Genomic DNA, 27,099 nt, shown 5'->3' on the forward strand with positions numbered 1-27,099 from the left:
CTTACAAAAAGCTGGTGATTTTTCTGTAAACCATGTCCATTCTTTCCACATAGACAGCCATACAACCAGCAGAAGAATCGCTATGGGGATGTATTGTGCTTGGACCAAACTCGAGTGAAGTTGAAGTCCCTCAATCATGACGAGGTAAGAGAAGAAGGCTGCTGAAGCCAACGGCTGAATTACTTGGCTGTGGATTGAGCGGACATGACTTATACATTTTCACTTCTCCTGTCCACCTCTCTGCTCCCCTCCAAATTGCGAGCCTAACTTTGTTTCCCAAATATTCAGGGTTCATCAGTCTTAATCTGTGCTTGGACATGCTGCCAGGCTTTAACCTGCTGTGGTAGTTCTGTTATTGTGTTGTCACTTCTGCACAAGTGAAACTGTCCTTCGTTCACATGAGATTGAGATCGAAACACCTGACATCGTCTCTCTCTTGTCTCTCTCTCTCTCACACACAGAGTACTTTGTGTTCTTGGCAGTTCTCGGTATTTGCAAGTCTTGCTGCCTGCGATACCCGTGGAAAAATACCAACGGAAATCAAATCAGTGGTGTGACAATGCAGCAATAGTGACATTGCAGAATGCTTTTAATTATCTTTCACAGACTGCAAGGAAGCCTTCCTATGGTCCAAATGAAAACTTTTATACCAGTGTGCATTTAGCATTGGAATGGCCAACGATTACTTGTGAAACGCAGCATGTATATTAACGCGTCAGACTGCTGAAAAGCCTGAGAGATTTGTTGAAGCATAGAGCTGCCCGTGACCCAGCCTTTTGTATGTAATTGCGTCTTGTAGGGCAAGCCGTGAACTATACAGAGCTATGAGGGCACTTGGGAATTCTCAGCATTCCCGAGTCTGATTAAACAAGTGCAGGTGTTCATTTATTCCTTGTTAGAATTCCCTTTTGAGTACTCCTAAAGACTAAGTTGAAGTTGGGACTTACTGTCTTGCATTAATGAGGCTTTCTGAGAGTGGCTGATATTTGAACGAAAACCCTCTCGGATGTCGTCGAAAGACAGAACATGCACTATGCTTCACAAAGAAACTGGGCATCCAGAGTGCGCACACGCACACACACACAGTAAGTTGTATCGAAGCTGCAGTCGCTGTTGCTCTGTGGGCAAATGCAGCAGTTGTTGTAAGGGCTCGCTTATACAGCCAATGCGATGAATGAAAAATATCTAATCCCACAGATGCTGGGAACTTGAAATAAAAACAAAAAAGGCTGAACAGGCTCAGGTGGTCTGACTGTGTCCACGGAGAGAAAAACAAGAGTTAACGTTTCAGGCCTGTCTTCGGATCTGTCGGAAGGCTCTGAGGCAAGGTCAGACAGCTAAGACATAAAATTGGTTCCTCGTTTCAGATATTGCCTGACTTGACTGCTTCCAACGTTTTCAGTTTTCATTTTATTGAGGCGGGTAAAGCTGGACAAATGTCGCCGGGACGCAAGTTCAAATCCCAAGTCAGCTGGGGAATTTAAATTCAGCTAATGAAATAAATACGGAATTTTATCTTTAAAAAACGCTGATATTGGTAATGGGAAGAGGCGGCACGGCGGCGCAGTGGTTAGCACTGCTGCCTCACGGCGCCGAGGACCCGTTTCGATCCCGGCCCTGGGTCACTGTCCGGGTGGAGTTTGCACATTCTCCCCGTGCCTGTGTGAGTCTCACCCCCACAACCCAAAGATGTGCAGGTTAGGTGGATTTCAGTTTTTATAATTACAGTGGCTAAACTAGCATGTACAATGTTGTAATGGAGAGAGAGAGGAAGAGAGGCTGGGAGGGAATACCAGAGCTGGAATTGTCCAGTGTATATTGTGTGAGCAGGATCCAGATATCCTGTCCCAGGAGGGTTGTCAAATCGCCTCATTATGTGATGCACAAGCATAACTGATTGTCTGCTTATTTTAATGCATCAACTGCCTCTTTTTGTAAATATCCACTTGATCTGACCTTGGTTGCCTTTTACATTTTCTGAGACTGTTCCTTCAGTCTCTACTTCCTTTATTTTCTAATATCTATGCACAAAAGACGCGCACTTGGATTGCAATATATTTTCCTACTTTTGCAGTTGCTAATAGCTATATTGTCAAAATAAGCGAGTCCAGCCTCTGCGTATCTTGTGTGCCTACATTTCCTCTCCAGAAGCCAGAACATGTTCAACTTCTTGTTGCCTCCTTTGGACTCCCAAGAGTTCACACTTGGCGTTGCTGTCAGTTGAAATTGCCCTCTAACTAACTGGGGTATTGTGTTTTGATGTTTGCCGGCTTTCCGGAAGCAGTGGGGTTAGTGGGGATTTTTGCCATTCCCTGGCCTTTCCAATCCCTCTTTGTTTCTTCTGACCATTTACCTGACATCTCACTCTAGCCACAACTATCAGTCAGCCTATCTAGTACGTTGCTTCTTTTCGTACCTGCCTCGACCATTACTTTTCCCTGTCTGTTTGTTCCCACTCTATTCCTCTGTTCTCTTCAACATTTCCCCCGCTGCATGGTTCTCCTTGATATAACCCCCCTGCAATTTAGCCCAATTAATATCCTGCCCCCCCCCCCCCCCCCCCCCCCCCCCTTGCAATTTAGCCCAATTAATATCCTGGCTCAATCCCATAATTGCAGCATCAAAATGTCAAGCAGAAGTCAACTTAACCCAGGGAGTTAAATTTAAATAATTTTGATTCTGTGCAAGATAGTGATGATGTGTTAGTGAGATGGAATGGCAGAGTTGTGTTGCCATCTAGCAGTACCTGAGGGTAATTACACAGTAACACTTAACAAATTGACCACAACGACTTGACTTCTGCACTAAAAGCAAGTGCAGCTGTGAGGGGGCTGATTGAGGATGGCTCCTTATACTGATGGTCTCCAGCCTTTTTAATTAAGGCTTAAAACTTGGGGGAACTCCAATTGAGTGGGGATAATAGGTATTGCCCACCTGCATTACACCAATAAAAGATGGAATTGGTTGCTGTCACTAAGACAGTGGTTCTGCTTGTTCTGCTTTCACTAATCACTCTCACCTTTTAATACCCTCCTTTCACCAATCTTATATTCACCTTCCCCACCCACTGACATCTTACAAATTTTTGATCCCATCCTTGTGATCCACTTTCAAATGCTACTTAAATAGAATTTGTAATTGTACCTTTTTCTTTGTATCAAAGCTGAAGTATTAGGATTGAATAATTAGCAACGCGTCATTATGACAGTTATTTTGCTCAGTAAATGTGGCCGGAGTCTGAAGAGATAATATTGTTGATTGTTTGGTTGTTAAAAAGAAAATTCCAATTAAGGGCAATTTTAGTGTGGCCAATCCACCTAACCTGCACATCTTTGGGTTGTGGAGGTGAGACCCATGCAGACATGGGGAGAATGTGCAATCTCCACACGGACAGTGACCCGGGGCCGGGATCGAACCCGGGTCCTCCGAGCCGTAAGGCAGCAGCAGTGCTAACCACTGCACCAGCGTGCCACCCTTTGTTGAAGAGGAACGGGCAGCTGAAGCCTGCTTTCCTTTCTCACTTGCTGTTGGAACTCCAACTACAGCCTCACCCTCCGGCTCAATCCCAGTGCAGCACAGTTTAATGATTAATTCTGTGCTTTCACGAGTTTTCCACCGGTGCCATGCTGTAGGACCAGGCACTGTTGCATTGTTGGACTGTTGCATCTTTTACAAGATGAGACTTCCTTATTCAAACTTTTATCAACTGAAGTCCATTTCTACCTCGGGACAAGAGTCAATATTTTGTGAGGCACTTCCTCTTCCTGTCACGTGAAAGCGCAGTGGTTTTATTCGCACTGGTGATGCTGGACAGAAGCTCGGTGAGAGGTTTCACTGATTTACAAGAGTCCAGACCCCTCGGGACTCACCTACAGCTAAGCTGCTATTCCTCAGGTCAGATTTTACCTTTGGGCTTCTTTCAATGATGTTTGATCACATATATTGAACAGCACCACCTCGTCCATAATCAAAATATTCTATTGATTAAAATCATAGAATTCCTACAGTGCAGATGGAGGCTGTTTGGCCCATCGACTCTCCACTGACCCTCTGAAAGTGCACCCTAACTAGGCCCACACCCCCACCCAGCCCTGCAACCCCAGAACCCTACCTAAACTTTGGACACTTTTTTTTTAAATTTAGATTACCCAATTATTTTTTCCAATTAAGGGGCAATTTAGCGTGGCCAATCCACCTACCCTGCACATTTTTGGGTTGTGGGGGCGAAACCCACGCAGACACGGGGAGAATGTGCAAACTCCACACGGACAGTGACCCAGAGCCGGGATCGAACCTGGGACCTCAGCGCCGTGAGGCGGTTGTGCTAACCACTAGGCCACCGTGCTGCCCTAACTTTGGACACTTAAGGGACAATTTAGCATGGCCAATCCATCTAACCTGCTCATCTTTGGACTGTGAGGGGAAACCGGAGCACCCGGAGGAAACCCATGCAGACACGGGGAGAACGTGCAGACTCCACACGACAGTAACCCGAGGCTGGAATTGAACCCGGGTCCCTGGAGTGTGAGGCAGCAGTGCTAATCAGTACATCATCAACAGTGTCACACTCGAGGAGTTGAGATGATTTTTTAAAAAATTACAAATGTGCTCGTAACTCTATTGAATCTCCCTATTACCCAAATTAGATAAAGATAACCAATGTGAAAATATTTTTGGCCGTGTTTGGCTGGCTGAATGCTGGAGGTACACCTATAACTTGGTGCAGAACACTGCGAAATAAAGAACAAAATTGCATTTCTAGAGTGCCTTTCATGGTCTCAAAGTGCTTCAAGTCAATTAATTACATTGAAATTCTGTTACACGACAGACATAATGTGCACAGCAAAGTTCCACAGACAGCAATGAGATGAACCAATTATTCTGTATTGGGAAGCAAACTCCTGTTTGAATATTGCCATGAGATCCTTAAAGATTATCTGAATAAGAGAAACACCTCCAACAATATGACGGGCGGGATTTACTGAGCAGCCGGTGGATTTCCCGGTGACTGCACCCCGGAATATCCCGCCGGTGTGCACAGCTGGCAAATTCCACCCAACATTGCTCAGGACAGCTCTCGGTATTAACGTTGATTATGTACGTGGGTTCAAGGCTATGTACCGTATACCCAATAACTTTCCGGTTCAGATGTAGGAATATTTGTACCGAGCCAAGGTTGACTTGATAACCAGTTTTGTGAGCTGAACTGGCTGGCATAACGACTGAAATTATTTAGTAAAGCTGAACAGTAAAAGAGGTGGGAATTCAGATAAATTGCCATTAAAAGATGTAATGAATTATTTTACAACAATCACTGCATGCAAATGAAAAGGCCCATCTAATTACAATATTTACCAGAGCAACAATTTCATGACGTTATGAAGCTTTTGCAGTGACCAGAACCTAAAGATGGGAAGGATTAAATTATCTCCCAAAGTTAAATTGTTTCATTAAACTCTTTGCATTTTGACTAACCTGTAATTTTATTCTTCCTGCAGAGGACAGATTACATCAACGCCAGTTTCATGGATGGTTACAAACAAAAGAATGCCTACATCGGCACACAGGGTAAGCACCGTGTCAATCAAAAACAGACTGCCTTTTATTTCTGAGTTAGAAAGCAGTCGTTTATTAGCAAATTTTAGAATTAAAATGTGTGACTATACAAATTGACATGGAAATTAGCAAGGTTTATAGTGCTTCTAGATTAATAGAGATTGTGAGTTTGTATCCCACCCAGTCAGGTTGTGAGATTGAATTGAATTTAGTTATCAAATTGGAAGGACTGTCCAGTCTATTGAGAAACGTCCGAACATATTCTTACTCTTGGTATCTTATCCATCGGTCAACATTTCCCATCCTTCAGTGTCAACCCTGTGTACATAAATTGGACAGAAGAAAAACCCACCAGAGTTGCAAGAGGTCAAGTGGATTTGGCCCTGAATGACCTCCAAATTGACTTCAGACTTCCTGAAGTCTCATTGTTTCAAGTCAAACCGGGAACCTCCTGCTGATTGTCACTATTTACTGCTGAATCAGTTCTCCTGCAGGTTAACTAACAATTTGAGGAATCTGAAAGAAGCAATGGTAGAAGGCTTTAATGTCCACCGCTAAGAGTAACTCAGTAGAACCATTACTGATTGAGCTGACCTAGTTGTGACTGGATCTGTATCCGGTGGTGAGCGATCAACATGAATCTACCTGACCTCCTCCTCACCAGCCTATTTGTCGTTGGAAAGTTTGTCCTTAGTAGCATTGCTATGATTGACCACTGCACTGGTCTTCTGAAAGTACAAGGTTCCTCTCCCTGTTGTGGACACTTTCATCATGTAGTATGGTCCTACCACTTTGGACCATAAGTAGCAGCAGAACTTTGTACCACCACTTTTGTAGCCTCATAGCTCAGCATACCCATTTAGGTTAGATTAGTGAGGGCGGAGCTACAAAACAGCAAAGGGCAACAAACATGAGTAGGAGAAAAGCAAAATACTGAGGATCCTGGGCATCTGAAATAAAACAGAAAATGCTGGAAAAATCCAGCGGGTCTGGTAGCAACCGTGGAGAGGGAAACTGAATTGATGTTTCTAGACCGTTCGACTCTTATGGTCTTTTTCAGAGTCATACATTAAACATTAATTGGAGTTGTTTGTAGGCCAACAAACAATAGTGATAAAATCAAAATACTGCAGAGGCTGGAAATCTGAAATAAAAACAGAAAATGTGGATAAACTCAGCAGGTTTGGCAGCATCTATGGATCGACACAGAATTAACATTTTAGGCCTAAATTACTCTTCTACAGAACTGTAATGATAATGTAGGGCATGGTGTAAATCAGGAAATTAGAGGTGCGTGTAAGGAGGATAATATAATAATCATAGGGAATGTTAAACCCCATATAGACTGGGTAAACCTAATTTGTGCTAATGCCTGTGGAGGACAAATTCTAGGAATGTATGCAAAATGTTTTTTTAGAACAATATGTTGAGGAACTATTAGGGAATGGGCTATTTTAGATCTAGTATTGTGTAATAAGAAACGGCTAATTAATTATCTTGTTGTAAAGGAGCGTTTAGGCAAGAGTAATCATAATATGACCAAAGTTTACATTCAGTTTGAAAGTGCAACAGTTGAATTCGACACTACGAAGATATGAGGGGAAAATTGGATGTGTTAGACAGGGAAACTGCATTAAAATATATGATGTGGAGATGCCGGCGTTGGACTGGGGTGAGCACAGTAAGAAGTCTTACAACACCAGGTTAAAGTCCAACAGGTCTGTTTCAAATCACTAGCTTTCGGAGCACTGCTCCTTCCTCAGGTGAAGGAAGGAAGAACTCCATATGAGATTCCTCACCCACACCGAGGCACTGGGTGGAGAAGCTGACCTCCACTCCAGCAGAACCCGCCTGCAAGCAATCAGCGAGGCAAAGGCCAAGACATCTGCCGTCGCACCTGTCTGAAACTCCAGGAGATCCAACATCCCGAAGGAGCACCCCGAAGGAACTCCTGAGGAAGGAGCAGTGCTCTGAAAGCTAGTGATTTAAAACAAACCTGTTGGACTTTAACCTGGTGTTATATAAACCGGGGCTGGTTTAGCACACTGGGCTAAATTGCTGGCTTTTAAGGCAGGCCAGCAGCACGGTTCAATTCCCGTACCAGCCTCCCCGAACAGGCGCCGGAATATGGCGACTAGGGGCTTTTCACAGTAACTTCATTGAAGCCTACTCGTAACAATAAGCGATTTTCATTTCATTCATAAGACTTCTTAAAATATATGATGGTAGATAGGCAAGCAAATGGGAACCAGATTGAACGGCACTCGGGGTCCCCCAAGAGATCGGAGGCCCCCAGATGTATGCTCTTTGGTGGTTCTGGTCTCACCTGGGCACCCTAGCAGTGCCACCTGGGTACCAGCTTGGCATTGCCAAGGTGCCCAAATGGCACTGCCATCTGGCAGGGCACTGCCAGTTTGGCACTGTCAATGTGTCAAGCTGATATTTTTTGTTTGCGTCAATCAGGCCGGGGGTGTCCTGCGTGGGTGTTGGGGTTTGGGGATCACTTTGGGGGCTCCAGGGAGCGAGATGCCATTTAAAAATGGCATCCCAATCTCTTGCTACACTGGGGAGTTCTGGCGAGCGGAGCACCCCAGTGTACGAAACGGAGCTATGTGCAGCCTCGGATGCACGTTCCCTGGAGAGGCCCCTTATCGAACGCGAGTTGCTGTGAGGGCCAGGAAACGCGTGGCGAAACGCGCTCTCAGTAGGACTTTGTTCCCAATTAGTTGAATCATACCCTTTTTGTCTGTCTCCATGCAGGAAGATGGGAAAAACGTCCCAGAGATACTAGGGACTGGTGAGATTGGGGAACTGAAATAAATTAATATTAGTAAAAAGGCGGGTTCTGTTGGAGTGCAGGTCAGCTTCTCCACCCAGTGCCTCGGTGTGCTGAGGGAATCTCCTATAGAGTTTTTATACCTTGAGAAAATTAAATACACATGACGGTTTTACATAAGATGGCAGCCATTTGTCACGTGTTTCAAGGAACTGGTCACCATCAAAAGCTGGGGAGGATTTGCAGGGGGTGTTTTTAGAGGGTTGTTTATCAGCTGTGTATTTTGTATTTATATATTCAAAAAATGTTCAATAACATTTTTTAAATTCACAACTTTTCAATAATGAAATTGCCCATTCCAGCCTAACACTGTGAAGCAGAAATACTGTTTTTGCAACATCGTCACGTTCCGATAGCAAGTGGGCAAAGATAAACCACAAAGATAATGCCCAGTTATTAGTTTGCAGAGCTGTAGCCTTTTTGGGGACTTTATTTCTGTGCCACTTAAATGTCACACCCAAGCAATAGTTGGAACTCTTCTCAGTTCCCACCACTAACCTTCTTACAACAGCTGCGGGAAAAGATTATTTGACCTTTAGTGTTGGTGTTTTTCAGTTTGGTTGTTTTGTTAACTATTGAAGTCTCGAGTCCTTCGAAGTTTGTGAATTAATTGAGTAGCTGAAGGCGATTTGGTCCCTTGACCTTGCTCCACTATTCAATAAGATCATGGCTGACCTGGTCGTGGGCATCAGTTCCACTTCCCTCTCTGACCCCCATAACCCTTGACTTTTCAAAGATTTGTCTAGCTTAGCCATGAATATTGACAGAGGTTTCCCAAATGTACTTTGGCTGAACAAAACTTTTCAGGTCACCTTCTCAAACATAATGAATCTTGTTGGTCTTTCAAGCTACAGACTGCATGGCAGGATTTTTAAAAAGAATCATTATGGGATGTGGGCGTCACTAGCTGGGCCAGCATTTATTGCTGATCCATAGATGCCCTTCAGAAGGTGGTGGTGAGCTGCTGCCTTGAACCGCTGCAGACCTTGAGGTGTAGGTACACCCACTGTGCTGTTAGGGAGGGAGTTCCAGGATTTTGCCCCAGTGACAGGGAAGGAACAGCCATATATTTCCAAGTCGGGGTGGTGAGTGACTTGTAAGGGAACCTCTAGGTGGTGGGGTTCCCATGTATCTGCTGCTTTTGTTCTTGTAGATGGCAGTGGTCGTGGGTTTGGAAGGTGCTGTCTGAGGAACCTTGGTCAGTTACTGCAGTGCATCTTGTAGATGGTACACACGGCTGCCTCTGTCCGTCGGTGGTGGAGGGCTTGTTTGTGGAAGGAGGAACAATCAAGCGGGGCTGCTTTGTCCTGGATGGTGTTGAGCCTCTTGAGTGTTGTTGGAGCTACACTCATCCAGGCAAGTGGAGAGTATTCCATTACACTCCAGACTTGTGCCTTGTACATGGTGGACAGGCTTGGGGTGGGGTGGGGGGGTGAGGAGGTGAGTTACTTGCTGTAGGATTCCGAGCCTTTGACCTGCCCTGGTAGCCACAATATTAATGTGGCTATTCCAGTTCAGTTTCTGATCAGTGGTACCCCCGCAATGATTAATGTTAACGGCGCAAGGAGGCACCCCACCATTAGCCGGAAGCCGGATCTTCTTCACCGAATGCCCCCCTCACCACTGGGAAACCTGCAGTGTGCTGTCAGCGGGACCAGAAGATTCCGCCAGTGGGAAGGGCCGGAATGTTCCTGCCTATATCTTTATTGCCCCAATAGCTTGACTTCTCTCACATGCCTATCTTGCTCTGAAAGGAAATATCAGAAGTTATCTTATCAGCGCATTTGTAATATTGATTGCGCACACTTCAGGTTAAAGGGGAAAATAGCAACAAGTCTTGGTTCTGAACTGATTCAGAGTTTTGGTTGTGGGAGGCTGTGTCACCGAGATTACAGCAATAGCCTCGTATTTTGACTCATGAATCTTATTACCTCCTCCTTAGTCCACCTCCTCAGCCTCTTTTCTGATGTGTCAGCATCAACAAGTATTTGAACCGTCTTGGTTTCTTGCAGTATCTGTTGCAAGATCGCAGACTGTTGACCTCTGTCCCTTCCAGGTGTCAATATTCAAATCATCTTCTTCTGTCCCGAAGCTGAGCATCGTTCTACAAGGGCTTAACAGTAATGCTGTTAACCAGGTACCAGCAGAGAGAGGCTTGTATGTTTTGATGCTAGGCGTGTGTAATTTCTTGACTTTCCTCTCTCGACATGATCTCATGGAGGATGAGCAGTCTTTGTCTGATCAAGCTCTTGAGATAACAGACCTCATGCTGAGGGTTCTCTTCATTCAGTGGTAGCATCTTTCCTAGCCTCAAAGCAGTCTCTCTCCTCACCCACCCCCCTCCCCCCTCCCTTAACCCATATAAAAAAATCATAGAAGACATCTGTTACCATAAAGTTAGGGCAACCATTGTAACTTACTTGATTCATTTTGTGTCTAATCATTGCAAGACCATAATTTCAAGAAAAAAAACAACAGAGACTTACATTTATATAGCATCTTTCATGACCACTGGAGATCCCAAAGTGCTTTACAGCCAATTATGTACCTTTTTTAAAATTTAGAGTACCCAATTAATTTTTTCCATTTAAGGGGCAATTTAGCGTGGCCAATTCACCTACCCTGCACATCTTTGGGTTGTGGGGGCGAAACCCACGCAAGCACCAGGAGAATGTGCAAACTCCACACGGACAGTGACCCAGGGCCGTGATCGGACCTGGGACCTCGGCGCCGTGAGGCAGCAGTGCTAACTCACTGCACCACCGTGCTGCCCAATTAAGTACTTCTGAAGCGTATTCACTGTTCTAGGAAATGCGTCCGCCAATTTGCGCACAACAAACTCCCAAAAACAGCCATGTATTAATCGATGGAAAATCTGATTCATGATAATTAAGGGATGAATATCGCTCAGGGCCTTGGGGATAGCTCCTCTGTTCTTCTTTGAAATAATAATAATCTTTATTAGTGTCACGAGTAGGCTTACATTAACACTGCAATGACGTTACTGTGAAAAGCCCCTAGTCACCACATTCCGGCGCCTGTTCGGGTACACTGAGGGAGAATTCAGAATGTCCAGTTCACCCAACAAGCACGTCTTTCAGGACTTGTGGGAGGAAACCGGAGCACCCGGAGGAAACCCACACAGACACGGGGAGAATGTGCCGACTCCGCGCAGACAGTGACCCAAGCCGGGAATTGAACCCAGATCCTTGGCGTTGTGAAACAACAGTGCTGACCACTGTGCTATCGTGCCGCCCTGGGATCTTCTCCACCAATTGAGGTGTCAGACAGTGCCTTTGCTTAACATCCTATCTGAAAGATGACACCTCCTCCAACAGTGCAGCCAGACCCTCAGTATTGTGCTGGAATGTCAGTCTTACTATTTGTTCTCAGTATTTGGACTGGAACTTGAACTCTCAGCCTTCGGACTCTGAGGCAAGAGTATGAACAGCTGAGCCACAGTTCATAGATTAGGACAGCAGAGACTGAGGCCACCAGGTCTGCATGAACTCTTTCAAAGAACCATCCAGTTAGTCTCAATGCCCCACTCTTTTCTCATAACCCTGAAAGGTTTCCTTTAAGTATTTTCAAATTTCCTTTTGAAAGCTACTAGTGAATCTGTATTCGCCATCCTATCAGGCGGTCCATTACAAATCCTAATCAATTGCTGGTTAATAAAGTTTTTCCTTGTGCCACTTCTGGTTGTTCGGCCCAATAGTGGTGCCCTCTGGTTATCAACCCTTCACTGGTTGGCAACGGTTTCTCTTTATTCGCACGGTCCGTGATTTTTAACACCCTGATCAAATCGTCTTTTAGCCTTCCCTGTTATAAGGAGAACCCCACAATCCTGTAAATCCTCATCCCTGGATCTGTTCTAGTGAATCTCTTCAATGCCCTGTTCAAAGTCGACACATCATTCGTAAAGTGTGGCGTCAATATTGGATATAATCTGTCTACCGTAGCCATCAGGAGTGTGTTTGTGTAAGTGTGTAATTTTATCACAGTCCTTCTCCCTGATTGCTATACCCACACCGTCTCTCACTGCTGAACATCGGCACAAAATATTCATTTGGAACCCTACTTACATCCTCCGGCTCCACACACAAACTAATGGACCATACCCTTCCCCTAGTTCTCCTTTTACCCTTAATGTATTTGTAAAACAACTTACGATTTTCCTTTAGTGTCCTTTTATGTCTCCTTTTTGCGCTCCTGATTAATTTCCTTTTTAAATTCCCTCTTGCACATTCTTTTTTTTTTTTTTTAATTTTGTTTTAAAATTTAGATTACCCAATTATTTTTTCCAATTAAGGGGCAATTTAGCATGGCCAATCCACCTACTCTGCACATTTTTGGGTTGTGGGGGTGAAACCCACGCAGACACGGGGAGAATGTGCAAACTCCACACGGACAGTGACCCAGAGCCGGGATCGAACCTGGGACCTCAGCGCCGTGAGGCGGTTGTGCTAACCACTAGGCCACCGTGCTGCCCCCTCTTGCACATTCTATACGCCTCTCGGGCTTCTTCTGTTTTGAGCCCTCGATATCTGCCATAAGCCTCCCTTTTACGCCTGATCCAGTGCTGTATATTTCTCAATATCCGGTGTTCACAGGATTTGTTGGTCCCACCCTTTTTCTTGATTGGAATATGTTGGTCCTGTACTCTCCCTATTTCCTCCTTGAATGTGGAGAGGAGTTTTTTGAGTATTTCTCCCTTGGTTTTGGATTTTGTGCCTCCACCGAGGGATTATTTGGTTACGGGTGGGAGGAACAATGGGAGGAGCGAGTGTCTAGTCCTGCTGCTCCAAGAGCTTCGAACAGACCGTGGCCCTCCAGTTGTAAAAACCCATAATTGTATTTCCTTTTTAACCTCATGCCCTTTTATTTTCTACCATAGGACCTTTAGAAAAGACTTACAATGATTTCTGGCGAATGGTATGGGAACAACATGTCCTTGTTATTGTCATGACGACAAGGTAAGCGGAACCCGTTCAGTGAAAAATTATACATTTCATGGTCTCAGCTTCTGCAGTTCTGAAGCTTCAACTTCATGGCTTCAAAAATATTGATGTTTTAGATTTACACAGTGCATTCTCAAGATCAGTTTTGTTGTTATTTAATGGTGAAAGCAAAACTATTTTAAACTGGTCACTGTTTTGTTCTTTGTGGTGTTTCTTTGCCATTAATGTTCCAAATGAAACTTAATCTCATCACTGGTCTTACTCTTAATGCATGTGGCCAGGTAGAGGAAAAGATAGGTGTGCTTAGGCAGTCACAGCACTTTTAAAAAAGTTAATACTTGATGGAACCAGACTGTATTTAAAAATAAAAAAATAGTTTTCAGCACTGCTGCCTCATGGCGCTGAGGTTCCAGGTTCGATCCCGCCCCCGGGTCACTGTCTGTGTGGGGTTTGCACATTCTCCCCGTGTCTGTGTGGGTCTCACCCCCAAAACCCAAAGATGTGCAGGGTAGGTGGATTGGCCATGCTAAATTGCCCTTTAATTGGAAAAATAAATAATTGCGTACTGTAAATTAAAAAAAAAAAACTTTTGTGTATCTTTTTAATTGTTATCGGCCTTGTTTTTATAAACATTACATATATGTATGTTTAAACACTACCTGAGAGTGTTAATGTTCCACCTCTCAGGATGCTTTCTTCTTGGATCCTCTTGCTTTCTAGAGCAGTTTGTAGAGATTGTGCACCGGGGTGTGTAGTGACGTTCATGCTGCCTGCTACCTAATGAGGGGGTAGACTTTGAGGGTGAGGATCTTGGCCTTGGCTGTGCTCAATAGCATGGAGCCTGCGCTCTTTTGTTTGTTCGAGCCTGGGGTTGTTTGTAGCTTGGAATTCAGACTTGGTCCAAATGGTTCCTGCTGCAAAGATCAGCAGTGTGGACCTATGTGTCCTTTGGTCAACCCAAGGGTTTGCAGGTTTCTCCGTGCTCCTTGAGTGAAGGATTTTCTTTTGGCATCCCAGTTCTAGATTTGCATTTTCCAGTGGTGGGTTTTGTTTACCCCTCAGAAATGCCCTTCCTTGAAGGCGATTGTACCCCTTTAGTGTTCCACCAATCCCTCTGTTGCTCCTTGTGACAAGAGTTCTTATTTGCCTGACTCGTCAACTCCCCTTCATCAGCCTTGATGCAATTGCTGAATGCTTCTTGTATCTTTCCCTTCTTGGGTGTCCTGGACATAAAGGTAGGTTTGCTTTTGACCAAATGTTCTGCTTCATCGTACAGTTACAATAGTTCTAGGAAGTTCTCTGAATTCTCCTTGTTGCAGCACTTGCAAATCATATCTATGCAAGTTAATGGAATTCAACCTAGTTTCCCCAAGGGTGCTGCACCTTCACCTGACCTCCTTAGATGTGGTGGTGCCTTGATCCTCAATGACTAAGTTGTAGCAGTGAAGAATCCCTCAATTGCATCCATTCAAAGCTTGACATTTTTAAAATAGATTATTTCATGGCATGTGGGCGTCACTGGCTAGACCAGCATTTGTTGCCCTTCCCTGATTGCCCATGAGCTGGGTGGGGGGTTTGTCACACCGTATCACGGGGCAGTTAAGAGTCAACCACATTACTGTGGGTCTGGAGTCACAGGTAGGACATAGCAGGTAAAGATGGCAGATTTCCTTCCTTTAAAGGACAGTCGTGAACCAGATGGTGGTTTCATGGTCACCGTTGCTGAGACTAGTTTTCAATTCCAGATTTATTCATTGAATTCTGACTCCAGCAACTGCCATTGTGGCATTTGAATCTATATCCCTAGTCAAATGATATTACTACAGGGCGGCACGGTGGCACAGTGGTTAGCACTGGTGCCTCACAGCGCCGAGGACCCGGGTTCGACCCCGGCCTCGTGTCACTGTTCATTGCCCGTTCCTCTTAAACAAACAGTCGACAATATTACCTCTTCAGACTCTGGCCACACACTGAGCAAAATGGTGCCAATTTTTCAAATGCTCTGAGTTATCCTCACCTTTTGTCCATTGAACAGCCATGAATAGGTAGTGTGGGCAAGACAATCAATCTTTGTCATTGGTCTATTTAGTGGAAAGGGACTCTGCTTCAGTGGAACGATCATAGGATCCACTATACAGCATGGTGGCACAGTGGTTATCACTGCTGCCTCACAGCTCCAGGAACCCGGGTTCAATTCCGGCTTTCGGTGACTGTGTGGAATTTGCACTTTCTCCCCGTGTCTGTGTGGGTTTACTCCGGCTGCTCCGGTTTCCTCTCGGGATCCAAAGATGTGCAGGTTAGGTAGATTGGCCATGCTAAATTGCCCCTTGGCATCCAACATGCAGGTTAACTGGGGTTACGGGGATGGGCAGGGGAGTAGGCTTGGGTGGGTGCTCTTTAAGAGGATCGATGCAGATCCGATGGGCTGAATGACCTCCTCCTGCACTGTAGGGGTTCTATGGTTCTATACTTAGCTTCGGGGCTCCTGGGCGATGATGGAAGAAAATGAGGCATAAGTCCCATTCACGATCGCTGTCTTGTGATCCCCTGGAAATTGCACATTTGGCTAGGCAAAATCAGATCTGTGTTGCTATCACATTCATCTGCGCAAAATAACTGAACACTCGAGACAGTACTGAACAAGGCCCCTAAATGGGACCCTAAATCAGTACCTGTGTGAAACCATAACTCAGTGTGCACCAGTCATTTCAGGGCAGCAGATCAGACTTAAAATGCATTCCTGATTTTAATCTCCTTTTGGCAGAATTGAAATCTCATTGCTGGGAGCACTAGGTGCGGTGAAGTCTGCCTCCTTGTTCCTTCACCCTCTCTCACATGGAGATAGTGTGGAAGAGTCCTCCCGTTGTCTGCCCCTCTGCAGGAGGTGGCCGGCGTAGAGGTATCAGTCCCCAGGCTGCCAACCGCATTGCTGTAGTTGATATGAAAGAGTACTTTTAATGCCCCATACCTCTCCACTGTCACCATGGTTTGGTGTAACCAGTTCAGGGAGAGTGCATGTCCATGTTGGTTAACATGTCTTTTTGCTTTCCTCTCCCTCCTCAGACGGGCCAGCAGGGAATTAGTTTGATGTTGGGGTTTACAGAAGTGAAGCAGTATTTTGTTCCCATGTTTAAGTCAGTGCATCTTCAGGTTCTTTGTACGGAAGTTTCTAAAACTTTATGAAGTGATGCAGGTGGCTACGAAGTGTTTTGGAATATGCAAAGAATGGAAAAGTGACTATATAATCTTTTTTTTCCTATTGGCCCTTATTCTGTACTATTGCTTGCGTCTACTGTTCTCTAATGGTGTGTTTTACTGCTTTAGAATTGACGAGAGTGGCAGGAAGAAATGTGGCCAATACTGGCCTCTAGACCAGAACATTCAGGGGAACTATGGACTTACTTCTGTCAAAAACCTGGCAGTAGAAAGCTTTAAACATTATAACAAAACAACACTAGAGATTCTGAATGTAGAGGTAAGGGATCATTTCTTTCTGCTTTATGCCTGTTCAAAAATGCTAATTGAAGGGCCGTTCATGGTGCAGTGGTTAGCACTGCTGCCTACGGTGCTGAGGTCCAGGGTTCGAATCCCGGCCCTGGGTCACTGTCCGTGTGGAGTTTGTGCATTCTCCTCGTGTGTGCGTGGGTTTCGCCCCCACAACCCAAAGATGTGCAGGTTAGGTGGATTGGCCACGCTAAATTCCCCTTAATTGGAAAAAAAAATAATTGGGTACTCTAAATTTATTTTTTTAAATGTTAATTGAACAGCCATCCAGATTGGCAGTTGAGCGATTCTTGAATACTTGAGTCCGCGAGTTGCCTGTCAATATGCTTGCTGTCATTTGATCTGTTTTAATACTTGCTCTCTTTCCCTTTAATTGGGGGGGGGGTGTAAGAACTGACTAAACCAGCTTGACTTTGTTCAGTTTATACCGTGCTTCCTTGGTACTTGTGGGTAGGATTGACAGTGGACATTGAGTCGTGAAACAGAAAATCTTGCCCTTACAGCTAGAATATTAGCAAGAGGAGACTTGCTTTGCTTCATGTAGGCACAAAATAGAAAATGCTGGAAATATTCAGCAGGCCTATGTAGAGAGTGAAACCGTAACATTTCAGGTTGATGCCTGGTCGTCAGAACGATACTGCCTGACCTCCTAATTTGCAGAGTTTTCTGTGTTTATTTCATTTCCAGCATCTTGAGTATTTTGTGTAGGCACGCTTGGTTATGTAGGCTAACCATTTCTCTGATTGCCATGAGTCATTATTGTAACCTTTCATTCAGATTGTTTTCACTTTTAGTTTCCTCCAGAGTGTGTGTGTGTGTGTGTGAGCGTGTGTGTGAGAGCATGTGTGAGAGTGCGAGTGTGCACACATGCGAGAACGTAGTGTGCGTTTTTGAGAAAGTATGCGTGTGCGTGAGTACTCTTTTAAAAAAAATAACAATTTCAATGATTATTTGGATTTGCACCTTGCAAACAAAGCCATCTTTTTTTTAAAATTTAGATTACCCAATTATTTTTTCCCATTAAGGGGCAATTTAGCGTGGCCAATACACCTACTCTGCACATTTTTGGGTTGTGGGGGCAAAGCCCACGCAGACACGGGGAGAATGTGCAAACTCTACACGGACAGTGACCCAGAGCCGGGATCGAATCTGGGACCTCAGTGCCGTGAGGCGGTTGTGCTAACCACTAGGCCACCGTGCTGCCCTTACAAAGCCATCTTTAATTGCCCAGCCCCATCGATCCTTGTGACAATGATGATGAGTCTCCTTATTAAACCACTGCAGTCCATATGGTGAAGGTGCTTACACACTGCTCTTGGGGAGCGAATTCCCAGATATTGACCCAATTATATATATTATATATATATATATATACTCCCCAAGTCAAGATGGTGCAGGTTTGGGGGAATCTTGCTAACTTCATGATATTGCTCCTGTATGCTGGGTCAGGACAAATTACTGAGTATATCACCTTGTGGTCTTGCTGAAGTTAGCCGTGGCCTTTCACATCAGAGGATCATTGGTGTGGTGTTTTTATTGTTTTGAAAGCTGAGTGTTTACATTATTAAATGGTGTGTGCAGGACAGATGTTTAGATGTGCTACTGATCTTGAGATTCTCTGTCAGAAGTCTGACGTCACTCCTGTGGAGGGTCTGTAGGCAGGAATGCCATTCATCATGAAAGTGAGCCAGGAAACACCAAACCCGTGGTGTGCTGAGGTTCCTGATCTCCAGCTGACGGACAGTCCGAGATCCAGAGTATCCCTAGAGATGGAGAAGCATGAATGGTCCCCACTCCTGCTCGCCAGCCAGTGACCACCAGTGGGAAGTGCCCGTGATTTTGATTGGTGTGAATAACATACCAACAGTTACTGGTTGTCAAACACAGAATGTCGGTCACCGTGAAGTAAAATAGAGAATCTAGAGCCCGTAACACTACCACAACAGGTGTCCTTGTTGTAAAGGAGGAAAGGAATGAATCTGCCACGGCCCACATGGCCCAATCCAGTATGGGTTGAAGTAGATCTAATTGGGCTGTGAGACCACTTTCCCTCCCTATCTCCAATGTGGCAGATCAGCCATGGGTTTATTGAATGGTGGAGAAGGTTTAAGGGTCCATCTGAACTTCTCTTAACCCTAACACTTCTTGTGACTCAGACAGTTCCAAACAAGTAGATATTAGGCAAGCACAGCTGGCTAAATTGAGCCCAAGAACAACATACTTTGCACCCAGATTTTTGACTGCTGGTTTTGCTGTGCAGTGATCTCAGTGTGAACTGTCTTGTTGGATTGTATTGGTCATATGGCTTATTCAGTAAACTCATAAAATGACACAAGCCCCATAATTTTGGGAAATTGAGTTGTGAATAAGGATTCGCTGTTAAAAACATCCTTGAGTAGAGGAGTTGGAGGGGAAGTGGGGTTTCCCCCCATGGGAATACTTTCAGGTATATGCAGATTAGAGCGTTTGTTAAGCGGCAGGTGGAGTTCCCGCTACTTCCGCCTAGGGGGGGTGCAGGATAGGGTGCTCTCAGGGATGTGGGTCGGTGAGGGTAGGATCTCGGCGATTTATCAAGTGATGCAGGAGGAGGAGGAGGCCTTGGCGGAAGAGCAAAAAGCGAAGTGGGAGGAGGAGCTAGGGGAAGAAATCGACGAGGGGACGTGGGCGGACGCCCTGGGGAGGGTGAACTCGTCCTCTTCTTGCGCACGGCTCAGCTTAATTTAGCTGAAGGTGCTGCATAGGGCGCACATGACTGGGGCCAGGATGAGCCGGTTCTTTGGGGGAGAGGACAGCTGTGGGAGGTGTTCGGGAGGCCCAGCGAACCACACGCACATGTTCTGGGCGTGTCCGGAGTTGGAGGGGTTTTGGAAGGGGGTGGCGGGGACCCACGCAAACACGGGGAGAATGTGCAAACTCCACACGGATAGTGACCCAGAGCCGGGATCGAACCTGGGACCTCAGCGCCGTGAGGCTGCAGGGCTAACCCACTACGCCACCGTGCTGCCCTCCTTTTTTTTTTTAAAATACTTTTTCTATTCTTACTGCCAAATTGAATAATCTCAGACTTCCTCACTTTATACTGCATCTGCCACCATGTTGTCCACTCATTTAACCTGTCTATATCATATTACAGCCTCTTTGTGTCCTCCGCGCAGCTTACTTTTATTTTTAACTTTATATCACCAGACAACTTTGATACATTACTCTTCATCTAAGCCTTGAATATAGATTGTAAATAGTTGTGACCCCAGCATTGCTCCTCGTGGCAGTCTTCTAGTTATAGCCTACCAGCTTACTCTGCTCCCTGTCTGTTAACCAATGCTCTATCTATGCTAATGTATTACTCCCGATTCCATGAGCCCTGATCTTCCATGTTAACATTTTATGTGGCACCTGAGCGAATGCCTGTTGGAAATCCAAATACACAAAATCTACTAGTTCCCTTTAGCAAGCCCCTCTTAGCTGCATTCTCAAAAAGCTGATTTGTCAATTTCTCCTTTTTTAAGACCATATTCATTTTGTCTGATCACACTATGATTTTCTGAGTACATTGTTAATATTTTTGTTTTGTTGCAGTCGTGGTTTATGCAGTTAATAGAAGTACATTGTTAATATGTGCTTAAAAATAGATTCCAGAGGACAGCACGGTGGTGTAGTGGTTAGCATTGCTGCTTCACAGCGCTGAGGTCCCAGGTTCGATCCCGGCGCTGGGTTACTGTCCATGTGGAGTTTGCACATTCTCCCCGTGTTTGCGTGGGTTTCGCCCCCACAACCCAGAGATGTGCAGGGTGGGTGGATTAGCCACGCTAAATGGCCCCTTAATTGGGAAAAATGAATTGGGTAGTCTGAATTTATCCAAAGAAAATCGACTCCAGTAGTTGCAGATGACTGATATCAGGCCCACCGCCCCCTTGAGGGAAATTAGGGGTGGGCAGCAACCTTGCCAGTGGTGCTCGCATCCCATGGATGAATAACAAAAAGCTTAACCGGCCTGTAGTTTCCTGTGTTCTCTCTCTCGGTAATAATCACATGACTTTGACATTTGTTGCAGTCACATAAGGGTAGACACTAATGTACTTGCAGGCGATTGCTAATGATACTTAAGTCAGCCAGCAGTTGGGGTCAAGAGCAGCTCCAACTTATGGGGTTGCTGGTCTGTGTGCACATCCAGGCTCTGATTCCTGCCAGGGGGTGATTGTGAGCTTCTACATCGAGGTACAGCAGTTGGAGGGTAAAGCACACCAACGTGTTGGTCAACTTCAGGAACATCAGAGAAGATGGGTGAATTAGTTGCCTGCCCACTCTCTTGTACAGTGAGCAGTGCCTGGTGCATGTGTAAACTTTGAGCAGTGAAGGAAAAAGACTTGTTTGAAAAAATTATATGTGCCGCTGAACTGGAGAACTGCATTTATGCTGGTTTTGATTTTTTTTTTCTATCGCAGTCCTACGAGAGGCGCCAGGTGATTCACTTCCAGTACCTGAGCTGGCCAGATTATGGTGTGCCGTCTTCAGCAGCGGCTCTCATTGACTTTCGGTCAGCTGTCCGACAACAACAAGGTCTCTCTGTCCAAAGCCTGGGCAACAGGTGGAAGGGGCACCCTGGAGGACCACCCATAGTCGTCCACTGCAGTGCTGGCATTGGGAGAACTGGTACAGTATAGAACATCTAAGACGTACTGAGTTATGGGGGCGGGCGGGCAGGGTGGCATAGTGGTTAGTGGTTAGCACTGCTGCCTGCAGCGCTGAGGACCCGGGATCGGTCCAGACCCCGGGTCATTGTCCGTGTGGAGTTTGCACATTCACCCCGTGTTTGCGTGGGTTTTGCTCCCACAACCCAAAGATGTGCGGGGTAAGTGGATTCGCCGCACTAAATTGCCCCTTAATTAGAGATAATTGGGTACTCTTTTAATTTGGGGGGGGGAGGGGAAATCCCACTTGGGCCACTGACTGTACGGAGTCCGCACGTTCTCCCCGTGTCTGTGTGGGTTTCTTCCAGGTGCTCCGGTTTCCTCCCACAAGTCCCGAAAGACGTGCTGTTAGGTGAATTGGACATTCTGAATTCTCCTCTGTGTACCCGAACAAGCGCCGGAATGTGGCGACTCGGGGATTTTCACAGGAACTTCATTGCGGTGTTAATGTAGGCCTACTTGTGACAGTAATAAAGATTATTATTATTAAAAGGGACAACGAAGAGACATATCTCAATAGTTGCAAATAATTGTCAGCTCCGAGGCAGGTAGGGTGGCACGCTGGCACAGTGGTTAGCACAGCTGCCTCACGGCGCCAAGGACCCAGATTCGATCCCGGCCCCGGGTCACTCTCCATGTGGAGTTTGCGCATTCTCCCCGTGACTGCATGGGTCTCACCCCCACAACCTAAAGATGTGCATTGGCCCAGCAAAATTGCCCCTTAATTGTAAAAAAAATAATTGGGTACACTAAATTTATTTTAGAAAAACTCCACGGCACGGTTTGCTATTTTTGCACAATACAAGGAAAGCTGGCAAACTTTACAGTTACTGCACATCCATCAATGAAACATTAATTGAACTGAGTTGGCAATTATTGGTCCAATAAGACTTTCAAAATTTAAAGTTGCTGCTGTCCTGTAGTGCAAGTTCCTCGCATTACTTTCAGCTCATGAATCCACTCTCAGAAAGGGTCAACCAGTTGCAAAGTGAGTTTTTCTTTTTTTTTTAAGTTGTGTTGTACAATTGTTTGTTTAAGTAAACTTATCAAGCATTGTTGGAATAACTGCAGTGATATTGTCAAAAGCAATTGACCTCCTGTATCTGGGGTTTGCAGTACAAAAACAAATTTCTAAGAAAGCTGTTCAAAAACAGTTCCCGGAGAACTGGAACAGGCAGGAGGGGTCATACATGTGTCACCTGTGCTCTTGATCGTTGCCTTATAACCTGCACGGGATAGGTTTACACCAGGGGTGGGCAAACGTTTCCGTGCAAGGGCCACATTCAGAAATTCACAATTTTAAAGGGCCGCATAGTATATTAAGTAAAATAATTAATATTTTAAATAGCCAAAATAAAAGGTCTTTAAAGAAAAAAAAGCACATTTATTTGAAAAACAAAGTAACTCAGTAAGTAACAGAACAATGTCAATGAGAATGATGCATCTGACTGCAGTCATTTACCAGTTTGTTGAAATCAGGTGTCAAGTTGCTTGTGCTGATCCTTAACACTGACAGAAGCACAGCCCGGCCGAGTCAACGATAAAAACGCGCGTAGTGGGGTGGATGAGTGGGGCTGCCTTATTGGTCGGTTTAGTTGGGTGTGCGACCAATAGGAGTCCAGGTTACAAACGATAATAAGGCTTATTGTTTGTAACCTGGACTCCTATTGGTCGCACACCCAACTAAACCGACCAATGAAACAGCCTCACTCATCCACCCCACCACGCGCGTTTTTATGCGGCCCGCCAATGAGGTGCCCAGAATCATAACCGGCATTTTTGAAAAGCCGCCGGGGGAAAGCCGCTGAAGTAAATGCGCTTATTGAATAAGCGCATTTACTTCAGCGGCTTTTCCCCGGCGGCTTTTCAAAAATGCCGGTTATGATTCCGGGCACCTCATTGGCGGGCCGCATAAAAACCTTTGTCGGCCGTAGTTTGCCCACCCCTGGTTTACACTGTGTACCTTTTTTAACTTTGTTTTAAAAAGTATTTTTATTCATAATACAGTCCCAAGCAACCCCCAAACAAACAAACAAGTTGTGTCGTCGTCGTTGTCCCCCCCCCCCCCCCCCCCCCCCAGCAATCAGCGGTAACCAATTCCTGAAAATGCTTAATAAACAAACCCTAACAATTGTAGAACCCCTCCTTCACCCCCTCAGTTTGAACTTTATCTTCTCTGGGGTCAAAAATTCCAGTAATTCCCCCCTCCACGCTGAGACGTAGGGTGGAGAGGCTGACCTCCACCCCAACAAAACCCGCCTTTGAGCGCTTAACGAGACATCCACGCCCGCCTGGAGCTGGTCCAAAACCCTGAAAATGGCTTCTAGGGGCCCGGGTTTCACATCCACATACAGGACCCCTGAAACGGTCCTGAATACCGACCTCCAAAAATGTTCTAGTTTTGGACAGGACCAAAACATGGGAACATGATTTGCGGGGCCATAAGACATAGGAGCAGAATTAGGCCACTCGGCACATCGAGTCCGCCCCGCCATTCAATCATGGCTGATATTTTGCTCATCCCCATTTTCTTGCCTTCTCCCCATAACCCCTGATCCCCTTATTGATCAAGAACCTATCTATCTCTGTTTTAAAGACACTCAGTGATTTGGCCTCCACAGGCTTCTGCGGAAAAGAGTTCCACAGATTCACCACCCTCTGGATGAAGAAATTCCTCCTCATCTCTGTTTTAAAGGATCGTCCCTTTAGTCTGAGATTGTGTCCTCTGGTTCTAGTTTTTCCTACAAGTGGAAACATTCTCTCCATGTGTAAGTTTTAATAAGATTCCCCCCCTCATCCTTTTAAACTCCAATGAGTTTATCCGTACCAGCCTCCCCGAACAGGCGCCGGAATGTGGCGATTAGGGGCTTTTCACAGTAACTTCATTTGAAGCCTACTTGTGACAATAAGCAATTTTTCATTTCATTTTCATGAGTACAGACCGTTCCTCATACGACAAGCTCTTCTTTCCACATCGCTCGCGGGTATCCGCTACAGGCGCCGGAATGTGGCGACTGGGGGCTTTTCACAGTAACTTCATTTGAAGCCTACTTGTGACAATAAGCAATTTTTCATTTCATTTTCATGAGTACAGACCGTTCCTCATACGACAAGCTCTTCTTTCCACATCGCTCGCAGGTATCCGCTACCCCCATAAACCGCCTGCTCATTCTTGATTTAGTGAGATGAGCCCTATGCAGTACCTTGAGCTATATCAGCCTCAGCCCAAGTAGTCGAGGCATTCACCCCCCATAGCACCTCACACCACAGTCCCTCTTCAAGCACCGTCCCCAGCTCCTCTTCCCATTTCATCTTAATCCCTTCCATGGATACCTTGTCCTCCTCCAGGATCCTCCCGTAAATCGCCGAGATGACTCTTCTCTAGTCCCCCTGCTGACAACACTTCCTCCAACAACGAAGGAGCCGGGGCGACCGGGAAGGCCAGGAACGATTCCCTTGCGATGTCCCATACCTGCATATACCTAAACCCCTCTTTCAGTGTCAATCCACATGTCTCTCCCAGCTCTTCTAGACTCGCAAATCGTCCCCCAAGAAACAAATCCTTCATTACACTGATATCCTTCTCTTCCCAACCTCCAAACCTCGCATCCATCCTTCCTGGACCGAACACGTGATTCCCCCTAATCATCATCCCCCCTGCCCACGCCCTCAATTTAAAGTATAGCCTAAACTGTCTCCAAATCCTCAGTGTGGTCACCACCACCTGACTCCCCAAATACTTTCCTGGAGCCATCGGGAGCGGTGCCGTTGCCAACGTCCGCAACCGTGACCCCCTACAAGAGCCCACCTCCATCCTTACCCACAGAACCCACACCTCCTTGCACCATCCTCTCACCTGCTCAGCATTTGCCGCCCAGTAAAGCAGGTTCGGGAGGCCTTGTCCCCCACTTTCACCATCCCCTCTGTAATATCACCGTTCAAATCCTGGGGACCTTCTCCCCCCAAATGTATGAGGAAATCAACTTATCCAGCCCCTTGAAGAACAATTTAGGAGGAAAGACCGACAGACACAGGAACAGAACCAGGAACCGCAGCAGCACATTCATTTTGACAGCCTGCCAAAGACAAAGGGAGATTATCCCACCTTGCCAAATCAGCCTTCACCCTCCCCACCAAACTGGTAAAATTAAACTTCCGGAGCCCTGCCCAATCCCGAGCTACCTGCATCCCCAGATACTTAAAGTGAGACGTCGCCAAGCGGAATGGCAACCCTCCCACCCCATTCCCAGTGGGGAGATCATGAAAATCTCACTTTTCTTGAGGTTTAGCCTGTACCCGGAGAACTTCTCAAACCTCTGGAGCAGCTCTATTGTACCCCCCCCCCCCATCAATACCTTCAGCTCTGAAATGTATAGGAGCAGGTCATCTGAATATAGGGACACCCTATGTTCTACCCCACCCCTCACTATCCCCTTCCACAACCCCGAGTTCCTTAGAGCAATGGCCAAGGGTTTTATAATGATCTTTATTGTCACAAGTAGGCTTACATTAACACTGCCCGAGTCGCCACATTCCGCCGCATGTTCGGGTACACAGAGGGAGAATTCAGAATGTCCGAATTACCTAACAGCATGTCTTTCGGGACTTGTGAGAGGAAACCGGAGCACCCGGAGGAAACCCGCACAGACACCGGGAGAACGTGCAGACTCAGACGTGCGGAATCAAACCTGGAACCCTGGCGCTGTGAAGCAACAGTGCTAACCAGTCTGCTACCGTGCCGCCCATATATAGCCGGTGGTTCTATACATTGGTTCTATAGCCAATGCAAACAAAGGGGGTGACATGGGGCATCCGTGCCTCGTACTCTGATGCAATGCGAAATATCCCAAATTCTAATTATTCGCACGCACACTAGCTTTGGTTCTTTATATAGTAGAAGCACCCATGCCCCACACTTTGGCCTGATCACAAACCTCTCTAATACTCCAACACTGGGCTAAATCGCTGGCTTTTAAAGCAGACCAAGGCAGGCCAGCAGCATGGTTCAATTCCCGTATCATCCTCCCCGAACAGGCGCCGGAATGTGGCGACTAGGGGCTTTTCACAGTAACTTCATTGAAGCCTACTCGTTGCAATAAGCGATTTTCATTTCATTTCATTTCAAATAACCCCATTCTACGCGGTCGAATTTCTCCTCTGCATCCAGAGCCACCACCACTTCCATCTCCCTTCCCTCTGCTGGAGAGAGGACCACATTCAGCAACCTCCTCACGTTTGAAAACAACTGCCTTCCTTCAGCAAACCCCTTCTTTCCGCCGTTCTTCTTCTCGACCTTGGACATCGCACCCTATGTACAGTTTTCCGAAACCAATTAATACAAAAAACGCCCCTGGGAACGGGCTATTAACGTTCAAAAACTAAAACTTTGGGTAGGAGCTTTTGTGCCAGTCACACCCATGCCCCATAAATTAATTTGAAACAATAATTAATCAATGAAGATACCAGAGACTATGGTTTCATTGGAGCTGTTATTTTCAGTCGCTTAAAGTAACAGAGTGAGTTTCAATAAGTGAGCCCCTATGGTTGTGTTTTG

The 27,099-nt window shown here is 45.8% G+C and overlaps 1 protein-coding gene across 3 annotated transcripts in view; it reads left to right on the forward strand.

The window, feature by feature from the left end:
- The window catches only part of ptpn9a (protein tyrosine phosphatase non-receptor type 9a), a 277,337-nt gene that overhangs the window by 237,936 nt on the left and 12,302 nt on the right, over nucleotides 1-27,099 (forward strand). For all 3 annotated transcript variants that reach the window (XM_038784520.1, XM_038784522.1, XM_038784521.1), the window contains 5 exons: nucleotides 54-144; nucleotides 5,499-5,568; nucleotides 13,290-13,368; nucleotides 16,678-16,828; nucleotides 21,300-21,507. In XM_038784520.1, the coding sequence (XP_038640448.1) occupies nucleotides 54-144; nucleotides 5,499-5,568; nucleotides 13,290-13,368; nucleotides 16,678-16,828; nucleotides 21,300-21,507 (599 nt within the window). The remainder of the gene's footprint in view (nucleotides 1-53; nucleotides 145-5,498; nucleotides 5,569-13,289; nucleotides 13,369-16,677; nucleotides 16,829-21,299; nucleotides 21,508-27,099) is intronic.

Source organism: Scyliorhinus canicula, chromosome 24, assembly GCF_902713615.1.
Source record: "Scyliorhinus canicula chromosome 24, sScyCan1.1, whole genome shotgun sequence".
NCBI classification, from domain to species: domain Eukaryota; kingdom Metazoa; phylum Chordata; class Chondrichthyes; order Carcharhiniformes; family Scyliorhinidae; genus Scyliorhinus; species Scyliorhinus canicula.